Source organism: Neurospora crassa, linkage group VI, assembly GCF_000182925.2.
Source record: "Neurospora crassa OR74A linkage group VI, whole genome shotgun sequence".
Classification (NCBI taxonomy): domain Eukaryota; kingdom Fungi; phylum Ascomycota; class Sordariomycetes; order Sordariales; family Sordariaceae; genus Neurospora; species Neurospora crassa.
This window is the reverse complement of record NC_026506.1, coordinates 3331522-3351831: the sequence shown is the minus strand read 5'-3', so window position 1 is coordinate 3351831 and position 20310 is coordinate 3331522. Positions and strand designations below refer to the sequence as shown.

The window sequence follows — 20310 nt, the reverse complement described above, 5'->3', positions numbered from 1 at the left end:
CGGAGAGAGAAGTGGGCCCGGAGCCAAACCTGGAGCCCAGCCGGAACCAAAGCCCAGCCGGAGTCGGTGTCGTAGCCGGAGCCGGAACGACAACTGCAGGTTCAGCTAGAACGGGGACGAAGAAACGAAAGGAACGAAGGAACAACGGAGAGAGAGGGTGAATGGAAAGAACAAGACTTAGCGTAGGTAGTTACATGGTGGAGGAGGTATATAGTACGTATCGATGTAGGCCCATGACACAGAAAAGCCAAAAACATTAACAAGATCTCAGTCTTTTTGGTCACGGACGTGGACGTGGACGTGGTGGTATCAGAGATAAAGAGTAGGTGGAGCTGGAGAGCTGGGGCTGGAGTCTACCTAGGTGTACTATGATACATACATACACTGTCGTTGCGAGTATACTGTTATGGGCGCACTGGGTGGTCTGGAGAATGGGTTGTGTAGTAGTGTAGTAGTGTTGTATTCTGTTGTGCGTGAGTTGTCTTGGTGTGAGCGGGAGGTTTCCAATTCCCCCTCGCCTCTCTTTTTTTAATTGTATCTTTTTTTTTTTTTTTTCTCTCAAGGCCTCCCTTTTTTTTCTTTTTTCATATAGTACCTACCAATGTTACTACTCAGTGATTAGAATTGTTCTATTTTTTTTTCCATTAAGGTTTTGCAGGGTGTGATAATAGAGACTAATTCGACACTCAGGCTTAGAGACGGGAACACATGATCCTAGCAAAGAAGATATTGATGCATCTATGTAGTTCCTTGTGTTCGATACAGTCTTCAGCGAAATTTTCACATATAAACATTGGTTAGTCGACCAGTGTCCCATTGTCCCTCGCCCGGATGTTTGTTTCGTTCTTACCATGGTAAGCGACTATTTTCCCACATCTTTTCCCTCCCGATCTCACCTTTAAATACAAGCCGCGAGTTGGATCAAGTAGTCAAGCAAGGTAGCAAATGGCAAGAATAGTTCCCACTCCACCTTCCGTTATGCCTCCTCCCCCTTCGAGTCAGCGTTGATGATGTTTGTACACGGTAGCAGCGGTTGTCTTTCAAAGAAAGTACAAAAGGCACCGAATCTCAGCCCTCCCACAGGTGCTCCTCTCACTCCATCCTCCCCACTGGGGATAACACAAAGTTTGCATTAGTGTGCACACATACGGTGGTATTGATGCAAACAAAGGTGAGAGGATGGGGGCGAGATGCAGAAGCACACCCGGGGAAGATCCCAACTGGACATTCCCCCCCCCCACAGTGAGTCTTTTCCATCGGCAGGCGTCGGAAGAAGGAGAGAAGGGACGACGGAAGATGAGTGGGTGGGTGAATGTTGAACAGTGGCGGATAGTAAGAAGCAGGCTGTCCATGACTGGCCCCGGTATGAGCGTCGGAATTTTCCTCCCCTCCCTCCATTCCAGCCATGCCCAAGAATGTGGAGTTCATCGCGCAGGAAGGCTGCGTGATCCAGCGAATGGCGCCCGAATTGACTCGAACCTTGCCGTAGCCAATATGTAAGGCCCCCATAGAGAAAAAACAGGTCGGGGAGGCGGAGACGGGCCAGCTGGCGAATTGGGGCCGAGGAGGGATATGCGAGGACCAAGCATGTCTCCCTCCTTTTTGCATGCCTCCGACAAGCCCGCGATGTAAAACTCTTGCTCAAATAGGCAGAAGAGGACAGAACGACCTTGGCATGAGGTGACCTGGCCGACCTCATCATCCGTGTGCTTTTCCTTTTTCTGCTGCCATCCCGACGCAGGCGTGGCCCCTCGGGAGGTCGTCAGTCGGCCGCGAGCTAGACAGTGGAGACCATTTGGGACTCGAAAAATCCGTTGTTTTCATGGGGAGCTGGGCCGCAATCGAAGATGCCGAATCTCGCGGGACTCCTGGATGAGGAAGCCGAGAGCATCTCTTCACTCCACCTGAACTTAATCCAGTGACAAGGGGAAAAACAAAAAAAAGGGAGGGCGACCTTGAGTTGGCCTCGCTAGAAGTAGACCATCAGGCCTCCAGTTCATCTTTGGGTGGTACCGCGGCCTATAACGAAGGCCATGGCTGGCTGATGTGACGTGCTCTGCTGTCCCTGCCTGCTTCCGAATGTTGCATGTCCTTCCACTTTTGGGGGTCACTGGCGCACCCTCCTACTCTTCCTTCCCCTCGTAGCTCTCATTCCTCGTCTCGATTCATGTTACCTGTTCCGCACTCCTCGATAGCCATCTGCGACCTGAAAGTGACCCAACATGTTCATCTGAAGCTGAGCGAAGCTGAGCGGTGCACGGGCTCCTGGCGAGGCCTTGCTGCCACAGAAAGAAAATGGAGAAATTGTTGGTGCCATAGTCCGAAAAGATGAGGTAATGCAAATGGCTGTGGTCGCATCTCGGATCATGTCCACCACCGATGGAAACGCGGTGTTTCTATACAAGCATTAAACAAGGGTCAGTTTTGTGCAAAGGGAACCGGACAAGATGGCTTGGTATTTATATCTTTGACAATGGGCAAGAAAACGGAACTTGATGAACGTGGCTGACATTTAGTGGGCGCGCGCCTTGTCAACATTTTGTTTGTTGGGGGCCGGAGGACTACACCACCATGGGTTGGTCCAAACAGCACTGATCCAGTCATTGAACAAAGGAAAGCATTAAATTGGATTGTTGCTGTACAACGCATACATACCCCCAGACACGCCGTTTTTAAGCCTATCCTTGGCCTTATCCAACAACTTGGGCATACGAAGCGGTGATGTATGAGACGAATGGATGCTGTATCCCACCTCGACGGGTATCGACAACTCATCAACATAACATCCTGCCATGCCACGTTGTCTCTGGCCGCAGACCTATCGAATCGCTGAACGCCCGCTGTTTCCGGAACAGCATCAGGAAAGACGAGAAATTACAAAAGGAAAATATGATGGGGGAAACCGGCCAAGCGAACTTGGGCATGCCACCTCGTATCGGCATGGCCAAGGAGTCCCGGAGTTATTGTTGTGTCAGATGGTTCTGGTTTGATGAACGTATGGTGTGGTATATTCTGGGTCGGAGGATACTGTGGATGTTCTGTCATGTTGCTGTCGGCATCAGGTGGATAGGGTATAGACAGCAAGTCATGGTTTTGGTGTCGTGGTATGGTTTCAGCGCATGGCGGCAGCGGCATCGGTAAAGTTACCGACGAGGGCCTCGCCTCCTTCAGCCTTGATGGGGATGGTTGGCAAGGAAGCTTTGCGCAGCATCTCCATGCTGTCGTCCTCAGGGGTGCCCCAGTCAACCCGTGCAACGGCGGCCATGTCATCGTGGGTTGAGAGCTTGGAAAGCAGGGCATTGTAGCGCTGGTTGGCAAAGCCGTAGGGAGCAGGAGCGTCCTGCATGGGTTTATCATGCGGGACCATATCATAGATGTCGACCATGTTACTGCGCGGTTCCAAGTCAGTTATTCGCTCTACCGGCTCCGTGGACTTGGGTCTCGGACTAGATCTTGGATGGGAGACATTTCAGGTGGGAGGGCATACTTTGATGTGCGTTCCACCACGCCCTGCAGAGCCGCAATTTCCCTTTCTGTCTCTTGGGGATCTTCCTGGTTCATCATGTGTTGCTGATCAAAGCTCCCGTAGTGCATGTTGTTCTCGTCGAAGAGATGCTGGGCCTCGTCCTCCTGTGTCACGCAACAGTCCACGTCAGTTCTCTTGTTCCGTCGAATGCCTCTTTTGATGGCCATGTCATCGGACTGTGGCCGCTATGCCGAAACCTACCTCATCGTAGTCATCGCTCCTCCTACCGCCGAAGCAGGTTGAGCAAAAGTTGCCCATCTTGTTATCTTGTCCTCCCTTCTTTATGTGCCGTGTCGCCAGTCGGATGGTGGTCGGTCGGTCGGTCGGTATCAAGTCGTCGGATGACGTTTGTCAATTGGAATTCGCGCGAAGCGACAAGAAAAAGTCTCGTCTTGAAGCCAGACGTCGTCGAAGTAAAGTTGGGAGAAAAGACCGTCGCGAAGAGATGAAACTCGATCGATGACGAAATGAGATCAGACCGACAAAAAAAAAACCAAAAAAAAAAAAAAAAAAAAGTTGGGTCCCGTCGTGAAAATGGCTTGTGGTGCTGGTTTAGTCGAGTTGCTTCGGCTTCTGTCGGGTGCCCGCGGGGGAGGGGACTGCTAGCGAGGTCGGTTCATCAGGCAAAGGAAGGAATGTGTCGCGATGGACTTGCTGCAGTGTCCCGAAATGTGGTCGGCCGTCGGCTTGGAATCGGGCGATGATTGCGCGAGGTGAGGCAGGACCTAGGTAGGGATGAATGACGGGATAAGGGAACCCAAGGAACCTAGGGAAAGTTGTCCTTATCGATATCGATCGTCGTCGTCGCTGTTTCCAAATTTCAACGCGCCCCGACTCATTTCCAGGCGTTCCTTCCCGCAACTGGAGCCCAGCACAAGGTCTTCTCGGTCGCGTATTGAATTGAATTGGTGATTGCAGCAACAAATGTGTCACGGTTCAATGCGCCTGCCATGTGCGGCTAAAAATCCACCGACGCAAGATTTGGAGCGGTCATCTGGTTGGTTCATCCTTGCTCGTGCCTTATTCAGCCGCCTCCGGCAAAACTTTTGCTAGTGTACAGGCGCCAGAGCCCAACGAACTCTAGCGAACCCTGTGTGTGCTGTGTGGCCCTGGGGCTGAACAGCAGGCGCGAGTGCACGTGCGGCTATCCAGACTACCTCTAGCCTCTAGCCTCATCAGCCTACCAAGGCGCTGCTGTCCTGGTGGGTGGTAGAAACAGTTGGTCAATGCGCACTTATACGCCATTTTAACCTTGTTTGGTCGCTAATGTGCGCTATGTACAGTGATCTGTCAGTCGCACGAGTCTGTCACTCACATCGATCAGTGGTTGATCACCCAACCAAAAACACCTTCAACTACCTATGTACCTAGGTATATGTACACTACAAGGATTGAATCATCAGGAACGGACCACGAGTTCAACAGGGAAGATGAAGTCATCCGGAAATGTCCCGTCATCATTTCTGCTGAAACGTCTCAACTTGCTGATTGATGAGTGTTCTAGACAAGGAAGCCCCGGTGCGGAGCTCACCGGACTTCGGACTTACTGCCCTGATAGTGGAAGCGACCCGACTTTGCGGTACACTATTGCCCTGGAAGTCCCACTGTGACTTGGGTCCATGCCGATGCCCATCATGGAGTTCCATCTCGTCGGGTTCCCGTCGACTCGGGTTATATTTTCACGTTGCAACGTCTGCACATGGCGAAAACATGGAAACATGTTGCGATAAATGATACGTGCTGCTATCGGAGACTGCGAAAATGGAGCTTTACCATCAACATCAGGGCTGGAACTCGTTCAAGTCGACGAGTGTCACAGCCGAGATTGGCATCTTTTTTGCGGGGAACCTTTAAACTCCACAGGTGACGGTCTGGGCTTTCCTTCCTTTCTTCGGAGGTTCCTCGGGCTTCACGGCCCTCTACTACACACTGCACTCGGCTCTTGTCGCAAGCATATCAGAGTGATGAGGCCACTTCGATTTTTGACATTTACGACTGAGAAGAATGACGAGATAAAACATTAAGGGTATATCCTAACTTTACATAAATGCTCCAATCTCATCCCATTCCTTCCTTTCAACACCCACGCCAACACCATAAGACATGCAAATCTTTGATACATGAAGCTTGAAAACGTATAAAGAAAAAAGAGCCTCTGTGTAGCTCGTCGACCGTAAATCCTTAGTCCCCAATCCTCTTGTTTGTTATACGAGAGGTGTTCCTGTTCCTTCTCAAAATCGTGCACCAACTCACTACAGCGCTGTCCCCGGGCGCACACCATTATGATCGACCGACTGATCGACCGTATGCCTCGGATAATACACCGTGGCCCTTGACGGATCCACCGGCGACCCGGGATGCATACCATCCATCTGCGGCCAATGTCCAGCCTGATCCTCATGCTCCGGCGTCCCAACCGTCGTGCTCGCCACCGACAGCCTCACATCCATCACACTCAACCTCTGATCCAGCGGCGGCAACCTGGGCGACGGTGACAGGGGTACACTCAAAGTCGACATCTCCATTCCTTGCTCCGGCGCAAGCGACTCGTTACCATATACCGAAGTGGCAGCCGAAGAGGCCGCGGGAACCGTCGAATCGAGCGTGGTGGCGGATTTGGTGTAGGCCGGTGGTGGCGTAGTCGGGTAGTAGCTTGATGGGCGGTCCAAGTCTGAAGGAGCAACGACGTGGAAGCGGGGCGGGAATTCACCGGGCGCGTCTCCCATGGAGAGTCGGCGCGACTTGGACCGCCGGAAGAGCACCATCCAGAGACCGAAGACGAGGAAGATGCAGAATACGGGGACGATGACCCCGATGGAGATTTGGGCGGCCATGGGTATCCCGCCTTCACGGTCGGGGGAGGGTGAGACTGTTGTGGATGCGGCAGCTGTCTGTGAAGAGCTCATGCTGGAAGGGAATGGTACGGCGGTATCTGATGTTGTAGAAACTGAGGAAGATGCAGTTGTCATCATGGTTGGCGTAGTGTGTGCAACCGTCGAACTGATCAAAGCCGTCGTTGTCGTTGGAGTTGTCGGAAGAGGAACGCTGCTCATCAAAGTGTTGCTGGTGGTGCTAGGATTCACACAATAAGGGGATCCAGAGTCGGCGCCCATGCATGTTTGCCCGTCGGCGCAGCAAACATTCCCACATTGGAAATCACCAGTGGCGCAAACCCTTGCACACCCATCTTGGCCAGCCTCTGGAGGGCAACAGAAAAAGGCGCCGTTATCAAGCGAGCACGTTGAGCCGTTTCCGCAGCACCAGCTTCCTTGTGTACATGTTGTTTCGTCGCTCGCACACGTGAGATCGCGCTGTGCGAGTCCAAGAAGTCCTCGACGACCTGGACTTGCTAGGGTGCCGATGTCGTATTTGGGTCGATGGGCAGGTTGGAACAGGAACCGGGTGGGTGGGATAAGGAAAGAAGCGTCGTTCATTGTGGCATTAAGTGAAGGATTCATATTGATTGATTGGTCAAGATAAGTATCGTCAGATAGAATATAGTTGGTGTTTGTTCAAAAGAGCGACATGACAGAGAGTGAAAAACAGTGTGAAAGAGCGGATAGGGAAAAAGGGTCAGAAACTGGAGGCAAACCGGCAAGGCAAAACTCTCGACGAAAACGAAAAAGAAAGGAAAGTCGGTCCATGTTATCAGGATTTCTGATGTTAACGGTTCAGTTGGTGAGGCGCCATGAGGGTTAGTTGAAGATCGACAGTCACCAAGTCCGTGCCGTTAATTTCAATCCAGTGTTGATCCCGTGCAGCAAGGGAAGGAAGAAAGGTACCATGGCCTGTGATTGGTCCATCCGCACCCCCCGGCTCCGAGCCGGATCCCGACGCGGCCTGGAGCTAGCATGCTTGTCCCTTGACACCTTGACGGGCAGCTATGGGCCCCCTCGGAGATCGGCATGCAAAGGACTCCTCAAGCTGCCCAATCCGGCCAGGACAATCCGGGGAAGTGCCGGGGCTAACACCTGATCAAGCATCGTTCCTCACTCGTCGCCATTTCGGTATCACGGCGACATTCGGCAACAAGAGGTTTTGACGTCGGTGCACTTTGATCTCCATGGTTAGCGCCGTAGCCAAGAGGTCCACTCAGTGACGGCATGTCATGTCGATTGCATGTCAGTGGGCTCCTTGAGGACATAAATATAAAGGCAAACATGGAGTCCAGAGTAGGTATGATGTGAAGGGCAAATTAACGAGCTTAGTTGTAGCCCTGTGAATAGTCATCAGAGACAACAGATGACCATGAGGACGAATCGATGAAAGCGATAAAGGTAATGAGACCAGTCAAGACCGACCTAGTGTAGTCTTCACGGGGATCGATATTACAGTTTCGGAGGTCTGACCCGGCTGCAGTCGTCAAGGCTTCTGGATGATGAGGTGGGTTAGGGTTTGCGACGATCAGGATATGCATGTCTCACCATCAACCTAGCATTCCCTTCTTATCGAACTTGTAAAGTCATTTCCATGAAATACTTCTTTGGGAATCAGGTGGTGGCTGATCACGAGAAAGAGAAAGAGAAACCCGGGAAACAGGTTGGCAAGTAGAAACACCCCTCATCACTACCTTACCTACCTAGGCACACAGCGCACCTTTCCAACTTCTACCTCTACATTTCCAATAAATGTTGGTGGCCTATCTGATAAAGCGCGCACATGCACCTAGGTTTGCAGACTGCACGAGTCTCTGGAAGAATCCTCGGCAACATTGCCATCCACTTCCACTTCCTGCCTTTACATGTACCTCTATCCACATGCATCAACTCCCCTCTGGCATGGACATTGCCCGGTTTGATCAAGATACAACTTGCAAAGTTCGGCATTTCATGCGCATCAGCAAGCTAATAGGACATTGCCCGCATCACCTTGGTTGATACATGCCACTACATGGAAGCCGCTGGTCCTTGATTGAAAACTTCTTTAAAGGTGGGTTGTCCTCCTCTCCCCTTTTACCTTCCCACCTTCCGTCTTCACTCTTCCCCCAAACTGGCAACATGATAGCCAACCAAGAGTCTTTTGGCAAAGCCACCAACAGCGCAGGCCTCCACGAGCCTGTGACCTTTCGATGGCGTGTCACTGGCTACTACACCCCCGACCTTCTCGAGAGCCACCTTGAAAGACTGACCAAGTCTACCGAAAAGTACCTGAAAGATTGTCCCTGGCCAGCCAAAGAACTCGAGTATGGGCATCTCAGGGTCAAGTCGATGCCTCTGTGCTCCCGCGAGGAACGCAACAAGGCTCCTTTGGACAAGAACGGAAGAGCGTACTTTGACATGACGGTACATGAATCCAGCGTCTCGTTTGTAAGCTCACCTTTAGGGAGGGAGTCTAACAATGTCCCTCACAGGTTCAAATAACTGTTCAGCTCAACCCTGGACGCATCTTCATTCCGCAGAATCTGGTCGAATTGCACGAAACGCTCTATGACTGCCTGTTTCCCAGACGTGGTGAAAAGTACCCTGTTACCAAGGGCTCCGGCTTTTGCAGTAAACTGCCCATTGGTGGTTTTGAGGAGTCAAATCACATCTTTAGTCTCGTGAGCCTTTGCTGGACTGATGCACTATCAACAGCCCTGAAAGGAGTGTTCATCAGAAGGGGGATCATCACCCACACGCGTGCTCCAGAGCATTTTCCCGCCTCCGCAATCGTGGTCTTTATGGAAAACGTAAGAACCAGCGATCAAGACCGATTACAGAATGATTTATGGCTGACTCTGGCGCAGAACCTTCTGAGGCTTAAGGCCGGTTCTACAGAGTCCGCCGAAGAGCTTTCACATGAGTGCAACGGTCCAATTGCCGTCCAGACAGTCGTACACGATCTACTTAATACTTACCTCACATCGTGGGAGGCCTTCAAGCATACGCTCGCTGCGACCAAGTACGAGGGTTAGTCCACCCTCAAGCCCTCATCTCTTCAATGTACACCTCGAACATCTGACATGGATTAGACATTGCACCAAAGATGATCAAGAACATCGTGACCAATGCCGAGATCATGCTATCTTGCTTGAATAGACTCATCAATAATATTGAGCGCCATGTCGGGAAGCCCGTCCCGGGATCCAAGAGTCGATTCTTCCTCAAGAGGTGGATCAAGGACTGTTTCCGAACAGCGGAACCGCCTACCGTTTGCCTTGACACTGACATCACGGGCTTTGACGTTGATCGTTCCAAGTGCATGCGTACGTATCAATCAAATGTTCTCATCAATTAATACTTTCGGGTACAAAAGGCTGATTTGAACCGCCCTACAACAGTTCACCGCAAACTTCGTCGCTACAAAGCAGCCTTGTGCAACATGATAGCTACCGTCCGTCTTCTGGATCCGAACACATGCAAAAGGTTCGAGCAGGTGGTTGACTCGACGGCCAACACTCCCGACAAGGCCGACTTTTTGCATATGTACGCCGGCACTCGGAAAGGGATGCCGAATTTGACCAGAGGGTGCCTGCTGGACGATATCAAAAGGTTCATGGAGGAAGTCGAGGATACACACCGCAAGCTTGTTGATGACCTCGAGGTCATCAAGCAAGAGATTGGCAGGTCGATCTACCTTAATTCGAGGGGTTCGTCGTTCCATTCGGCAGAGCTGAAGGAAAAGTGCTACGACTCGGACTCTACTGACTGATCGGACTCCTGTTGCGGGACGCCGCCCCATTTCGGTCGGGCCCAAGGAGCTGCATATTGGAAGGGGTGATATTGGTATAGTTTCAGGATGATCTTCACGAAACGTTATGGAGATGATGTCTGCTAATAGGGGGCCTTGGGCATTTGGTTCGACCTTTTTTATTTGTGTGATTTACCAGACACACAAATACACGGCGTACACAGCTTGGGCACGCACGCAATGCACAATCACCACGTGGCTACCGCAGACAATGCGATCGGGTTTCAACACTGTAAAATCCCCATGGGGTTAGAGTAGTAGCCGACCGGTCTTCTGTAGTCACGGGCTAGATACGAGAGACGTCATGTCGGTATTACAGTTCGGCAAAGCGAGCCAATCAGGGCGCTATATGCCCTAGTCCCAACGTTGATAGTTTATGTATGTCCCTTTTTGACGATTGTTGGTCATCCTTTGTTTGTCTGTTACTGGCCAGAGCAGGCGGTGATGGTGATATTGTTTGTCAAGGCTGGTATGAACTAGTAATAGTGGCTGACATATCACAACCAACCATGCCCCTGCTCTTTGGGCCAACAACAACCAGACACCACCAAACAAAATGGCGATGATCCCCAACTTTTCAAATCGCCGTGTTGTTTCCTTACCTTTCCGCTAATTTGATAACCTATGCCGCATCAACGATGCCCGGATCAAAAACAAAAACACCCCCGATATCACCCAGACCGAAGTCCAATCATGCTCATGGTCCAACTCCCCTATCGGAATTCCAGAATCTAGGCAAAGGAATCCTCTTCTTCGATCCAGCAGCAGCAGCAACATCACCACCAAACCATGACGGTAATCACAACCATGACCCCCAACTCATCGTCCTCTGCACCTGGCTAGGCGGCGCCACTCCACGGCGCATCGCCAAATACACCTCAGGCTACCGGCGTCTCTTCCCCGTCTCACCCATCCTCGTAATCCAAACCGTCATTGCCGACTTCACCGTCCGTTCAGAACAGGCCATTCGACGAAACCTAGCCCCGGCAAGAGATGTCATTCGGCATGTTCTCCTTACCCGTTTTCGCCCCACTACTGAATCACCCCGTGCAGGAGGAGTCCATAGCGCACCGGAAAATGAGAATCACAGGACAGGCACAGGAAGGACAGGAATCCTGTTACACATCTTCTCCAACGGAGGGTGTCACCTATCCCTCCAACTAGCACACACCTACCTCTCCTCTTTTGGCCACGACTCGCTCCCTGTCAGTCTACAAATCCTCGATTCCTGCCCCGGCACGTTTTCCATTGCGCAGACGTATGGAGCAGCAGTGCATTCCGTTCCGGCTCACCATCCTTGGGCGGTACAGAGTCTCGAAAGATGGGGGTTGTGGGGTGCCGTGGTGTTGGTTGCGGGCATACAGAATGGACTGCCGAGGGCGATTGGGGAGAAGGTGGTACGAAGAAAGTTGTTGGGTGGGGTGGGGGTGGATTTTGAGGGGATGAGGCGGGGGGTTTTGGATGATGGACTTTTTGGAGGTGGGGGGCAAAGAGATGGAAAGAAAGAAAGGATGGGGAGGTTGTATTTGTATTCGAAGGCGGATGAGGTGGTGGGGTGGAGGGATGTGGAGAGGCATGTGTGGCTGGCTAGGAAGTTGGTGGTGAAGAAGAAGAAGAAGGGAATTGAAAACGGGTTGGTGAGAGCGGAGAGGTTTGAAAAGGCGAGTCATTGTGCGTTGGTGATGGAGGATGAGGAGAGGTATTGGAGGGCTGTGAGGGAGAGTTGGGAGGGGCAGATGGAGAGGAGGCGGATGCGGAGAGAGAGTCGCGAAGAAGAGGAGTGTGAACCCGGAAAAGTCGTGCTGGGGGCTACGGATGAACGAGGGGGAGAAGGGGGAGTTGGCGAAGAGCCAGGGACAAGGTCCGGAGTTGAAGAAGGGGTTGAGTCGAGAGCAGCTGAGGTTTCGAGGACGAGAGGTCGCACCAGCAAGCTCTGACGGACTCGACGCTTCTGCTGTCGACGTTGCAAATAACGGATACAAAAAGGTGGTGTGGTTTCGATGATCGCGTCGGGAAGAGGATTTGCTATTCTTGTTGCAGTTTGATTTATGGGACTCTTAAAGGAATAGACACATGGAGCAGGCCTCAGAAGACCGTTGGCACCCTCGTCTCTGATAGCGTGGTTTGTAATTAACAACAGCTCTCATCATGATCATCCAAACGATGTGACAGCATACATGAGACAATCAGGTATAAGACCAGTTTGAGCAACGGCGGTCTGCGTCCTCTCAATGATAACCGTCGTGAACATCGGAGTTGCAGAATACCTGTAGTGGAATTAGGCACAAAGCGGACGACAACGGCAGAGGTTACCTTGTATTTTTTGGTTAGACCACGGGGGACCCACATTTCAGCCCCCATTCGCACATCCGAAAGCGGTTGGGCGCATGATAAGGCTGGAGTTAGAGCGATTTCTTTAGCTGGCTAGTATGAAAAGCGTGCATGGCTAGTATAACCCACTTTTACAACGCTGAGTAAGCGCAGCCGCCCAGCCTAGCCACTACTATACACACACAACTGAGGCTACGTAATCGATGCCCGCGCATTACTAGATCTACGTCGTTACCGTTATATTTTACGTGAAGCTATTTAGAAGAAATTAATCTAGTCTATTATCTATTATTAGCGTAATTAATATAGTAGTTACTAGTAATACTACTATCCCTTTTACTAGCCTTATTACTACACACGCTCCCTAGAGTACTAGTGCCTAAAGTATACGTGCCTACCCTAATTCTAATACTTACTACTATATAAGTGCTAGGGAGGCGGCTAGAGAGCTCCCCTTATATATCCCTATAAATATATTAGAGGCACTAGAGGCGGTACCATAGGGGCTAGAACTCACTTATATTGCGTTATTAGTATAACCTATCCCTCCCCTTATTATTAGTTAGAAGGCGGTAGACCGTCCTAATATTGAGGTAGCTATTTAATAGAAATTAGTAATCTATAACTAAATTAATTAGAGCTAGTAGGAGCTAACATTTAGCTATATAACGGCTATTATTAAATTAGCAGTTATTACTAAATTTAGGGTTAGGGAGAGGGAGAGGGTACTAGAATTCGATATAAGGGAATTAGGGGGTAAAAAAGTAAGGGCAAGGGAATTAGAATTACCCGTAGCAGTATTAGGGGAGGGGGTACTAGTACAGTTAGTACAGTTAGTATTAATATTTAAACTATAATACTTTAAGTAATACAATTTATATTATTTTAAATAAAATTCAATTAATTAAGTTATTAAATCCCTCTAGTATAAGATTGGCGTTAGCGGGCTAGCACTCTCCCCCTTCTTTAAGTATTTCGCTATATTACCCAACAGGGCAGTTTATTATAAGAAAATAAACAGCAGTTATTATACCAATTACAGTCGATAGGCGCCATAGGCTTAGCAAGTTGGACGGGCAATCCTTAATTACCTTTAAATTTACATAGTTCGAGAGCTTCTAGGTTTATAAGGTTACATTCCGATACTCTATATATATAATTAGTAAGGTCCGGGTTGGGGACAACCGCTTAATATTGGTAGCTAAATAAAGCAACGGGGTTTTGGATTATATAAGTATATTACTCAATTTTAATTAACTTAGTACGCCTATTTAATTTTAATTACTAATATATATCTATATCCTCTATTACTAATACTAATAGGGGATCTATTTATAATAACTTTAATATAAAATACTTATAGGGTAAACCGTATTAAATTATAAATACTTTCTTATAATTAGTATTTGGGTTTTAGGTCGGGTCTCTAAGCTAGTTATTATATACGTAGCAGTACTAGTACTATAAAAGCTTAAGGGTATATAGTGCTATTTGTAAAAAAAAAAAAGGAGGTTAATTATATAGACCTCTATATAGGGGTAAAAGAGACTAGCTTTATATATAAGGGTAATAATAAAAAGAGTATAGTTAATATACTTTTAATATTAAATTATTAAACATCCCTACTCTTTTATATTTATAGAAATAAAACTATTTCGCTTCTACAGATCTCGACTTAAATCTCTCTCGTTAAAAGTAGTACAAAGTTCGTATGTGCTCGTATAATTAGTCTAGAGAGGAGAGTCGATTCTTAAATAAGTATTTAATAGCTCTATATAAAGATTCGACTCTATTACTTACCCGGATACTATAGTTTCTAAACCTCAATACTATATAATTACTATATTTATTAATCTATAGTAAATAATATTTATAAAAGTAAATTAGTAGAATTATAATAAGAGGTTATTAATTAAATAAATAAAGATAGTGGGTAAAAAAAGTATATAATTTATAGTAGAAATAATAGGGGTAATGTAATACGTTAATTTACAAGTCTATTTTTTAAATTCGTAGTATAGTAAGTACTATACCTATTTAAAGTAATCCTTATTATTAGTATATACTACTTACTTCTACCTAATTTAAAATCCCTTATATATATTTTAATAAAATCGACAAATCGGATTAAAAATTAATATATTACAACGCTATAGAGCAATAATTTTAATTAATAGCTTATTAACTGCTTTACAAGCTCCTTGGCTATTATTACGTTATTAGGTAAGGCAGTTAGCGGCAGTAGCATCGTCGGCCTCTTCCGGGTCCTCCTCCTTTAGATTATTATTAATATATTCGTTAATATTAATATCGTTACTATTACTATTAATTAGAATAATATAAAATAGAGGGTTAAGGTTATAGCTATCTAAATCTTAGGTAGTTAGCGGGGGATTTAGTATATTAACAGTCGGAGCTAGTTTAGTACTACCTAATTAAACCTACTTCTTTTTAATATAGTAATTTACGTTCTTTATAACGTATTATATATAGAGTTAGTACAGTACGTTTGGGTAAGCGGCGATAGCGGCCTTTTTGAATCCTCTATTAAAGTTGGTAATAAGTACTACAGGGTTAGGAATCTCGTAATCCTCTTAAAGCTTCTTTAAATAATTGAACTACTATTAGAAATCTTCTTATCTCTCTCCATTTAAGAAACCGTATACTATATTAAAATTATAGCCAAGCGTATCGATACTAGTAACGTTAAAAAGGGGGAGGTTAAAGTAGTTAACCTATATAAAGCTATAGTTAGTTATATACAATCTACAGCAAACCGACTTTTTTTTAGGAAACCGACTTTTTTTTATAAAATCGATTTCTTTAAAAAAAGTCGATTTTTTATAAAGAAATCGATTTTATAAAAAAAAGTCGGTTTCCTAAACGAGAGGATTTATATACTTTATATATATTATTTACTAATAATATATAGGGATTTTTCTTTTATATTTTAATATATTAATTAAAAGTTTAGAATACCTATAATACCCTCTATTAGTTAAGAAAGAGTGGATTGTAGTTAATAAAGTACTTAATATTGTGGAGGTTTTTGTTGTACTCTAGTAAGTCGATAAGTATTTTAGTTGAGGTGTAAGGACTATACTTTATACGGCGAATGTAGTATTGAATATTGTAGACTTCCTAGGCTGTAATAGAGACTCGAAGATTACGTAGCTCTAATACTAGATTATTACGGTTAATGCGTTGGATAGCGGCGATAGTATTTTCCTCCTTAAGGTTTAGAGTGCTACTTAAATAATAGGCAATTTAATAAGCGCTTATTTTAGCGATACTAAATAACCTTTCGACGGCCGTTTTAATACCCTCTTTATAATTATAATAAATTTACTACTAATAAATAACGTTGCTAGCGAGGTTAGCGACGTTAAGGGGATAATTATAATAATTCTTAATCTCTTTAGCGAACTACTAATTACCTTACCTCTTCTTCAATACGACTTTTGCTTAATATAAGTAATTGAGGCGCCTCGAGGCAGTATTTCTAATACCTCGCCCAACTATTTAATAAATACAATTATATATATAATAGTAATTAATCTGTATAATAGCGCCTATATCCTCCTTCAATTTACTCTTTACATTACTACGAAATATAATTATAAAGCTTTACTATACGTAGTAATCTTGCAGTACGTCAAAGGCAGTAACCTTATTATCGTGGCCATAGGAAGTAAATAGTAGCCTCGCTAGTGGCTATCGGGTAGCGCGCTCGCTGGGGGATAGTAATTACGTTCTTAATTTCGATGGTTTGCGCCGGCGGCAGATTAACAACGATTGGATTTCAATAAGGGGGATTGTACTCCGGTTAGAAGTAATTAGTCGAAACGGAGTTGGGGTTATTTTGGCGGGCAAATCTATTGAATCACAGTTAAATATAATTGTCTTCGTTGGTTAGAAGGAAATTTAATCTACTAGGCAATACGATATACGGTGGGCGGGCGGCGGTATATTAATAAATACTACGAAGTCGAAGATACTCGATTATACAACAATAAAGATAACGGATAATTGCTTAGAATAATTGTGCAACGGTAGAGTAAGGTCTTGCAATAGTTTTATTTAATTGCGTATACGGCTAACGGTTACTAATAGACTACGCAACGCCGGCGAGGGTTGGACAGCGATACTGCACGGTATATATGTAGTGGTGGCTGGGCTGGGCGGCTGCGTTTATTCAGCGTTGTAAAAGTGGGTTATACTAGCCATGCACGCTTTTTATACTAGCTAGCTAAAGAATGCGGAGTTAGAGCAGTTGCTGGGGTCCACTTGTCATCTCCAACGACTCCAACTTGTGCGACTCCACAATCAACCAATGCAAACCTGGGACAGTGACCAGCATGTGGTGGGTCCGTCTTTCCCCGAAAAGAAAAGAAAAGAAAACAAATCAATGAATAAAACCACACAGTTAACATCTCAAAGAGTCCCTGCTTGCGTCGAGAGACATCGACAATCACGGCGACGTTTTGTATAATTCTCGACGGTGCCAGAGAAAGTGCCTCTTAGGTATAGTCCTTTGTTGGCATAGGTAGAGGTATTGCCCGATCGGCTCAAAGCCCCACTTTCATCCCAGAAGGAATCTGCAAGTACGGAGTCGCCAGCATATCGGCTTTGTTTACTTTCAACCTTTTTGACTTCCGACATCAACCGCGGCGACTTGCTTCTATTTCTGCGGCTAGGCCCCTAAAATCACCTCGTTAAAGTCGAAGGACATTCAAAGACATTCAAGCTACCATAAGCCGACGACTTTAAGAGTTTGATACCCGGGGTTCACACCGCCTAACCCACATCACATGTAACGCTTTGCATAGCAGTGCTTGAATCTATCCTGAAGCAGCATCACCCACACAAGCAAGTTCGCAGCCGACATACACCCTCCGTCTATCGCTCGAGGGAACCCGCTTGGGAACCGCCACAAACCATTCACAAGTTTCATCCATCGGCATATCAAGCCATATAATCCCCAATGGCTCTCTCATCATTATCATCATCATCATCATCGCCCAGTGAGGCCGTCTCCAGACGACAGTCTCTTTCCATCGGCTGCGCTCCAAAGAAACAACTCAATAACATTGAGGTCCTCAGTCTGATGCGCCAGCAACGAGAACACCCAAGCCCACTCCGAGAATGGTCCCCCGTCCACCCAGGCATCCAGCTGAGGGTCAACCTGCTCAACAAACTCATCTCGGACCTCGAGCGTACCCATCTTCGCCTCCAGCAAGAGGCTCAAAAGACGCAACAAGCCTCCCAAATAGTTCAAGACTTTGCCGCATGGCCATCCATAGCACCCGAGTATGCCGCGATAAGGGCAGCCAACCCGTGGCTAGCAAAACAAGCCGCCAAGTATGCTCGACCAGTCATCGAGAAGGAGTATTCCCAGGCTATTGCTTTTTTGCAAGCTAAGCAGAGGAGAGAACAATTACCAGAAGGAGACAAGTCAAAAAGGATATCTGGGGAGGAGAGGACATCAAGTCCGGCGTCGAGTCCCGAGGAACACCGCCAGCTTAGGAAAAAGGCGAGTAGTCAGGACCTGCGATCCAGTCTCATCACCCACCAAGGCTCGCCTGCTCCCCGTAGGCCAAGGACGCCTCCTGAGAAGGAAGGGAGTGGGAGACCAAAGACGCCCGAGAGACCCACCCCTATTGTTACGCGACGACCGAAAAAGACCCCAAGCCCACGACAAGGACCACCACCAGTCAACGAGATCAGGAAACTGCGCCTCTCCCCACACGATCCGAGCAAATCTTCGCCTTCCAAAACCCGCAGTATTCCATCCGGTCTGTCGCCCAGTCCCATGTCGAATCACATCTCGAAACCGAAGGCCTCGCCGTTGGCCTGCCTAGAGTCGATGGGCATTGTCCTCACTCCTGAACAAAGACTCGAATTTGCCCAGCGCGCCGAACAGCTGGAAGCCATGGCATATCTCGAACTGCGTTGGCATAGGTTGCACTACGCAATGACTGAGATCCAAGGATTCTGTGTCCGGGGGCTCGCGGAGAGGGAAAGCGAACGGATAGCCAAGATGATGTACCCAATACGGAGACGGAGATCTACTGCTGCTGGTGGTTCTGGAGTCTCTGCGCTGCGGGGGTTGCTGGCGGGTTTGGACGAGGACGACGACTTGACGCTCTTTGGTAGCGACGACGATGACGACGATTTCGAGAACGAACTGAACCACTACGAAGACGAATGGGAGGCCGAATCAGAGGATTCGGATTTGGACGACGAATGTGACTCGGGAGAAAACGATGACTCAGACGAGGACAACTTCCCCGGCTCGGCAGTTGCCTACAACAACCGCAAGTATGGTGGTCGCGGTGCCATCAGCACCAGCAACACCCCGGATCTCTTCGCTCGCGCCGGAGCACAAAGTAGACTATCCATGTCCGTGGACATGGAACAGCAGCAGCAGCAGCATCTTCCTCTCGATCCTCACCATCCGCCCCTGCCGGACACGCCTCCCGTCATCTCTAGCATCGAACGTGACATTGCCCTCGCAAACATCGACGCCGAAGCAGAGGAGCCCATCGCCCTAACCCCTCCCGCCACCCCCAAACCTGCACCCCGAAAAATCAACCTAAACCCGCGCAACGTGACCCTGCCACCTTCCAACCCGCGCGCCTCAACGCTGAACCTCAGCCTCGGTCTTGGCGGCGGCGGCAACCTAAGAACCAAACCGAACCCGGCACTGGCAAAAGAGATCGACACCCTCTTGCCCTGCGAGAAGGAGAACCTGCCTAGCACCCCGCTGAAGACGCTGAATATCAATCGGAGTAACGCGCGGCCGCTTGGTGGTGGAACGGGTTTACTCACGCCGGCGGCGTCGGGGCAGAGTAACGGCGGGAAGAAGGTGGGGATTGTTGATCTGGGGATTAAGAGCAGGCCGCCTGTGTTGAGTCGGAAGTTGGGCGTCATGTCAGCGAAGGAGGTGGATGGAGGAGGAGGAAAAGGTGATGCGGGAGGGAGGAAAGAAGATGCTTGCGCTGCGAAGGAGAATCATCCACCTGTTGTTGGGAATGGCAATGGTGGTGCAGGAGCCCCTGGAGGTGGCAGTAGTAGTAGTAGTAGTAGACCTGGGCTATTGAGACCGGGGTTGGGGAGGAGGTTTTCTTATCATGCTGGTGGTGGAAGGGTTTTGGGATAATGATTGTGCTCGGCCATCGATCTCTAGCAATGAACTATGCAAGGGTTTTAAGAAGGAAAAGAGGGAGAAAATGAACATTTTGTGCGTGAGCAGGAAAATAGAGGTAAGATTGCTAAGAGTTGGATCGTGACCCACCAAGGGACGAGACTGGAACATTCCAAGCAGCCTGGAAGGATGTCGAGGTCTATGTCACAAAGTGGTCTTCTTGTCTTGCATATTTGCCAAGGGAAGATCTGAACTGAGGAGCTCTCATTCTTGGATAGCGTGACAAACGAGCGAATGCAAATCGCACGTGGGAACTTGGATTGAACTGAACCAAAAAAGAAGCATTTACCGGTATGCATATATACGTAGTCCATGTGCATGGACTGGCGCATTTTTAGTATCTATAGTGTTAGGATTACCAACGATACATGTACACTATAACGGTATTCTTTTTACGGCCCCATACATCTTGTCCCTGTCGTCTGTCCTCATTTGATCATCTTCTTTCGGATTCGTTGATTGTCGCTGTTCTCATGGGCGGGTGGTCTTGTACAGCAAGAGTCCAGTCTTGACTTTGATGCTAACCAATGTAAGTACATAAACCCACAGCAAACACAAAAATTCTATCAACAAAAAC

The 20310-nt window shown here is 47.8% G+C and overlaps 6 protein-coding genes across 6 annotated transcripts; 3 read left to right on the top strand and 3 right to left on the bottom strand.

Moving 5' to 3' along the window:
• Positions 1 to 1777: 1777 nt before the first annotated feature.
• On the bottom strand, positions 1778 to 2368 carry NCU05949 (hypothetical protein; the record flags this gene model as incomplete). The annotated part of the gene is made up of 2 exons (XM_953700.1): positions 1778 to 1904; positions 2175 to 2368. 2 exons carry the CDS (start codon positions 2366 to 2368, stop codon positions 1778 to 1780), a joined length of 321 nt encoding a protein of 106 aa, XP_958793.1.
• Positions 2369 to 3075: 707 nt separating this feature from the next.
• On the bottom strand, positions 3076 to 3965 carry NCU05950 (hypothetical protein). Its single transcript, XM_953701.2, has 3 exons — positions 3728 to 3965; positions 3488 to 3630; positions 3076 to 3389 (listed from the first exon to the last, which is right to left on the bottom strand). Exons 1-3 carry the CDS (start codon positions 3782 to 3784, stop codon positions 3113 to 3115), a joined length of 477 nt encoding a protein of 158 aa, XP_958794.1. The 5' UTR covers positions 3785 to 3965; the 3' UTR covers positions 3076 to 3112.
• Positions 3966 to 5558: 1593 nt separating this feature from the next.
• Positions 5559 to 7253, bottom strand: NCU05951 (hypothetical protein). Its single transcript, XM_953702.2, has one exon. It carries the CDS (start codon positions 6982 to 6984, stop codon positions 5779 to 5781), a length of 1206 nt encoding a protein of 401 aa, XP_958795.2. The 5' UTR covers positions 6985 to 7253; the 3' UTR covers positions 5559 to 5778.
• A 1270-nt stretch (positions 7254 to 8523) lies between these two features.
• NCU05952 (hypothetical protein) lies at positions 8524 to 10565 on the top strand (the record flags this gene model as incomplete). The annotated part of the gene is made up of 5 exons (XM_953703.2): positions 8524 to 8832; positions 8877 to 9194; positions 9252 to 9414; positions 9477 to 9710; positions 9786 to 10565. 5 exons carry the CDS (start codon positions 8524 to 8526, stop codon positions 10154 to 10156), a joined length of 1395 nt encoding a protein of 464 aa, XP_958796.2. The 3' UTR covers positions 10157 to 10565.
• A 268-nt stretch (positions 10566 to 10833) lies between these two features.
• Positions 10834 to 12132, top strand: NCU05953 (hypothetical protein; the record flags this gene model as incomplete). The annotated part of the gene is made up of 1 exon (XM_953704.1): positions 10834 to 12132. The coding sequence occupies one exon, from the start codon at positions 10834 to 10836 to the stop codon at positions 12130 to 12132; it is 1299 nt and encodes a 432-aa protein (XP_958797.1).
• Positions 12133 to 17192: 5060 nt separating this feature from the next.
• NCU05954 (hypothetical protein) lies at positions 17193 to 19828 on the top strand. The gene has a single exon (XM_953475.2). The coding sequence runs from the start codon at positions 17511 to 17513 to the stop codon at positions 19686 to 19688; it is 2178 nt and encodes a 725-aa protein (XP_958568.1). The 5' UTR covers positions 17193 to 17510; the 3' UTR covers positions 19689 to 19828.
• The last annotated feature ends 482 nt before the right edge of the window (positions 19829 to 20310 follow it).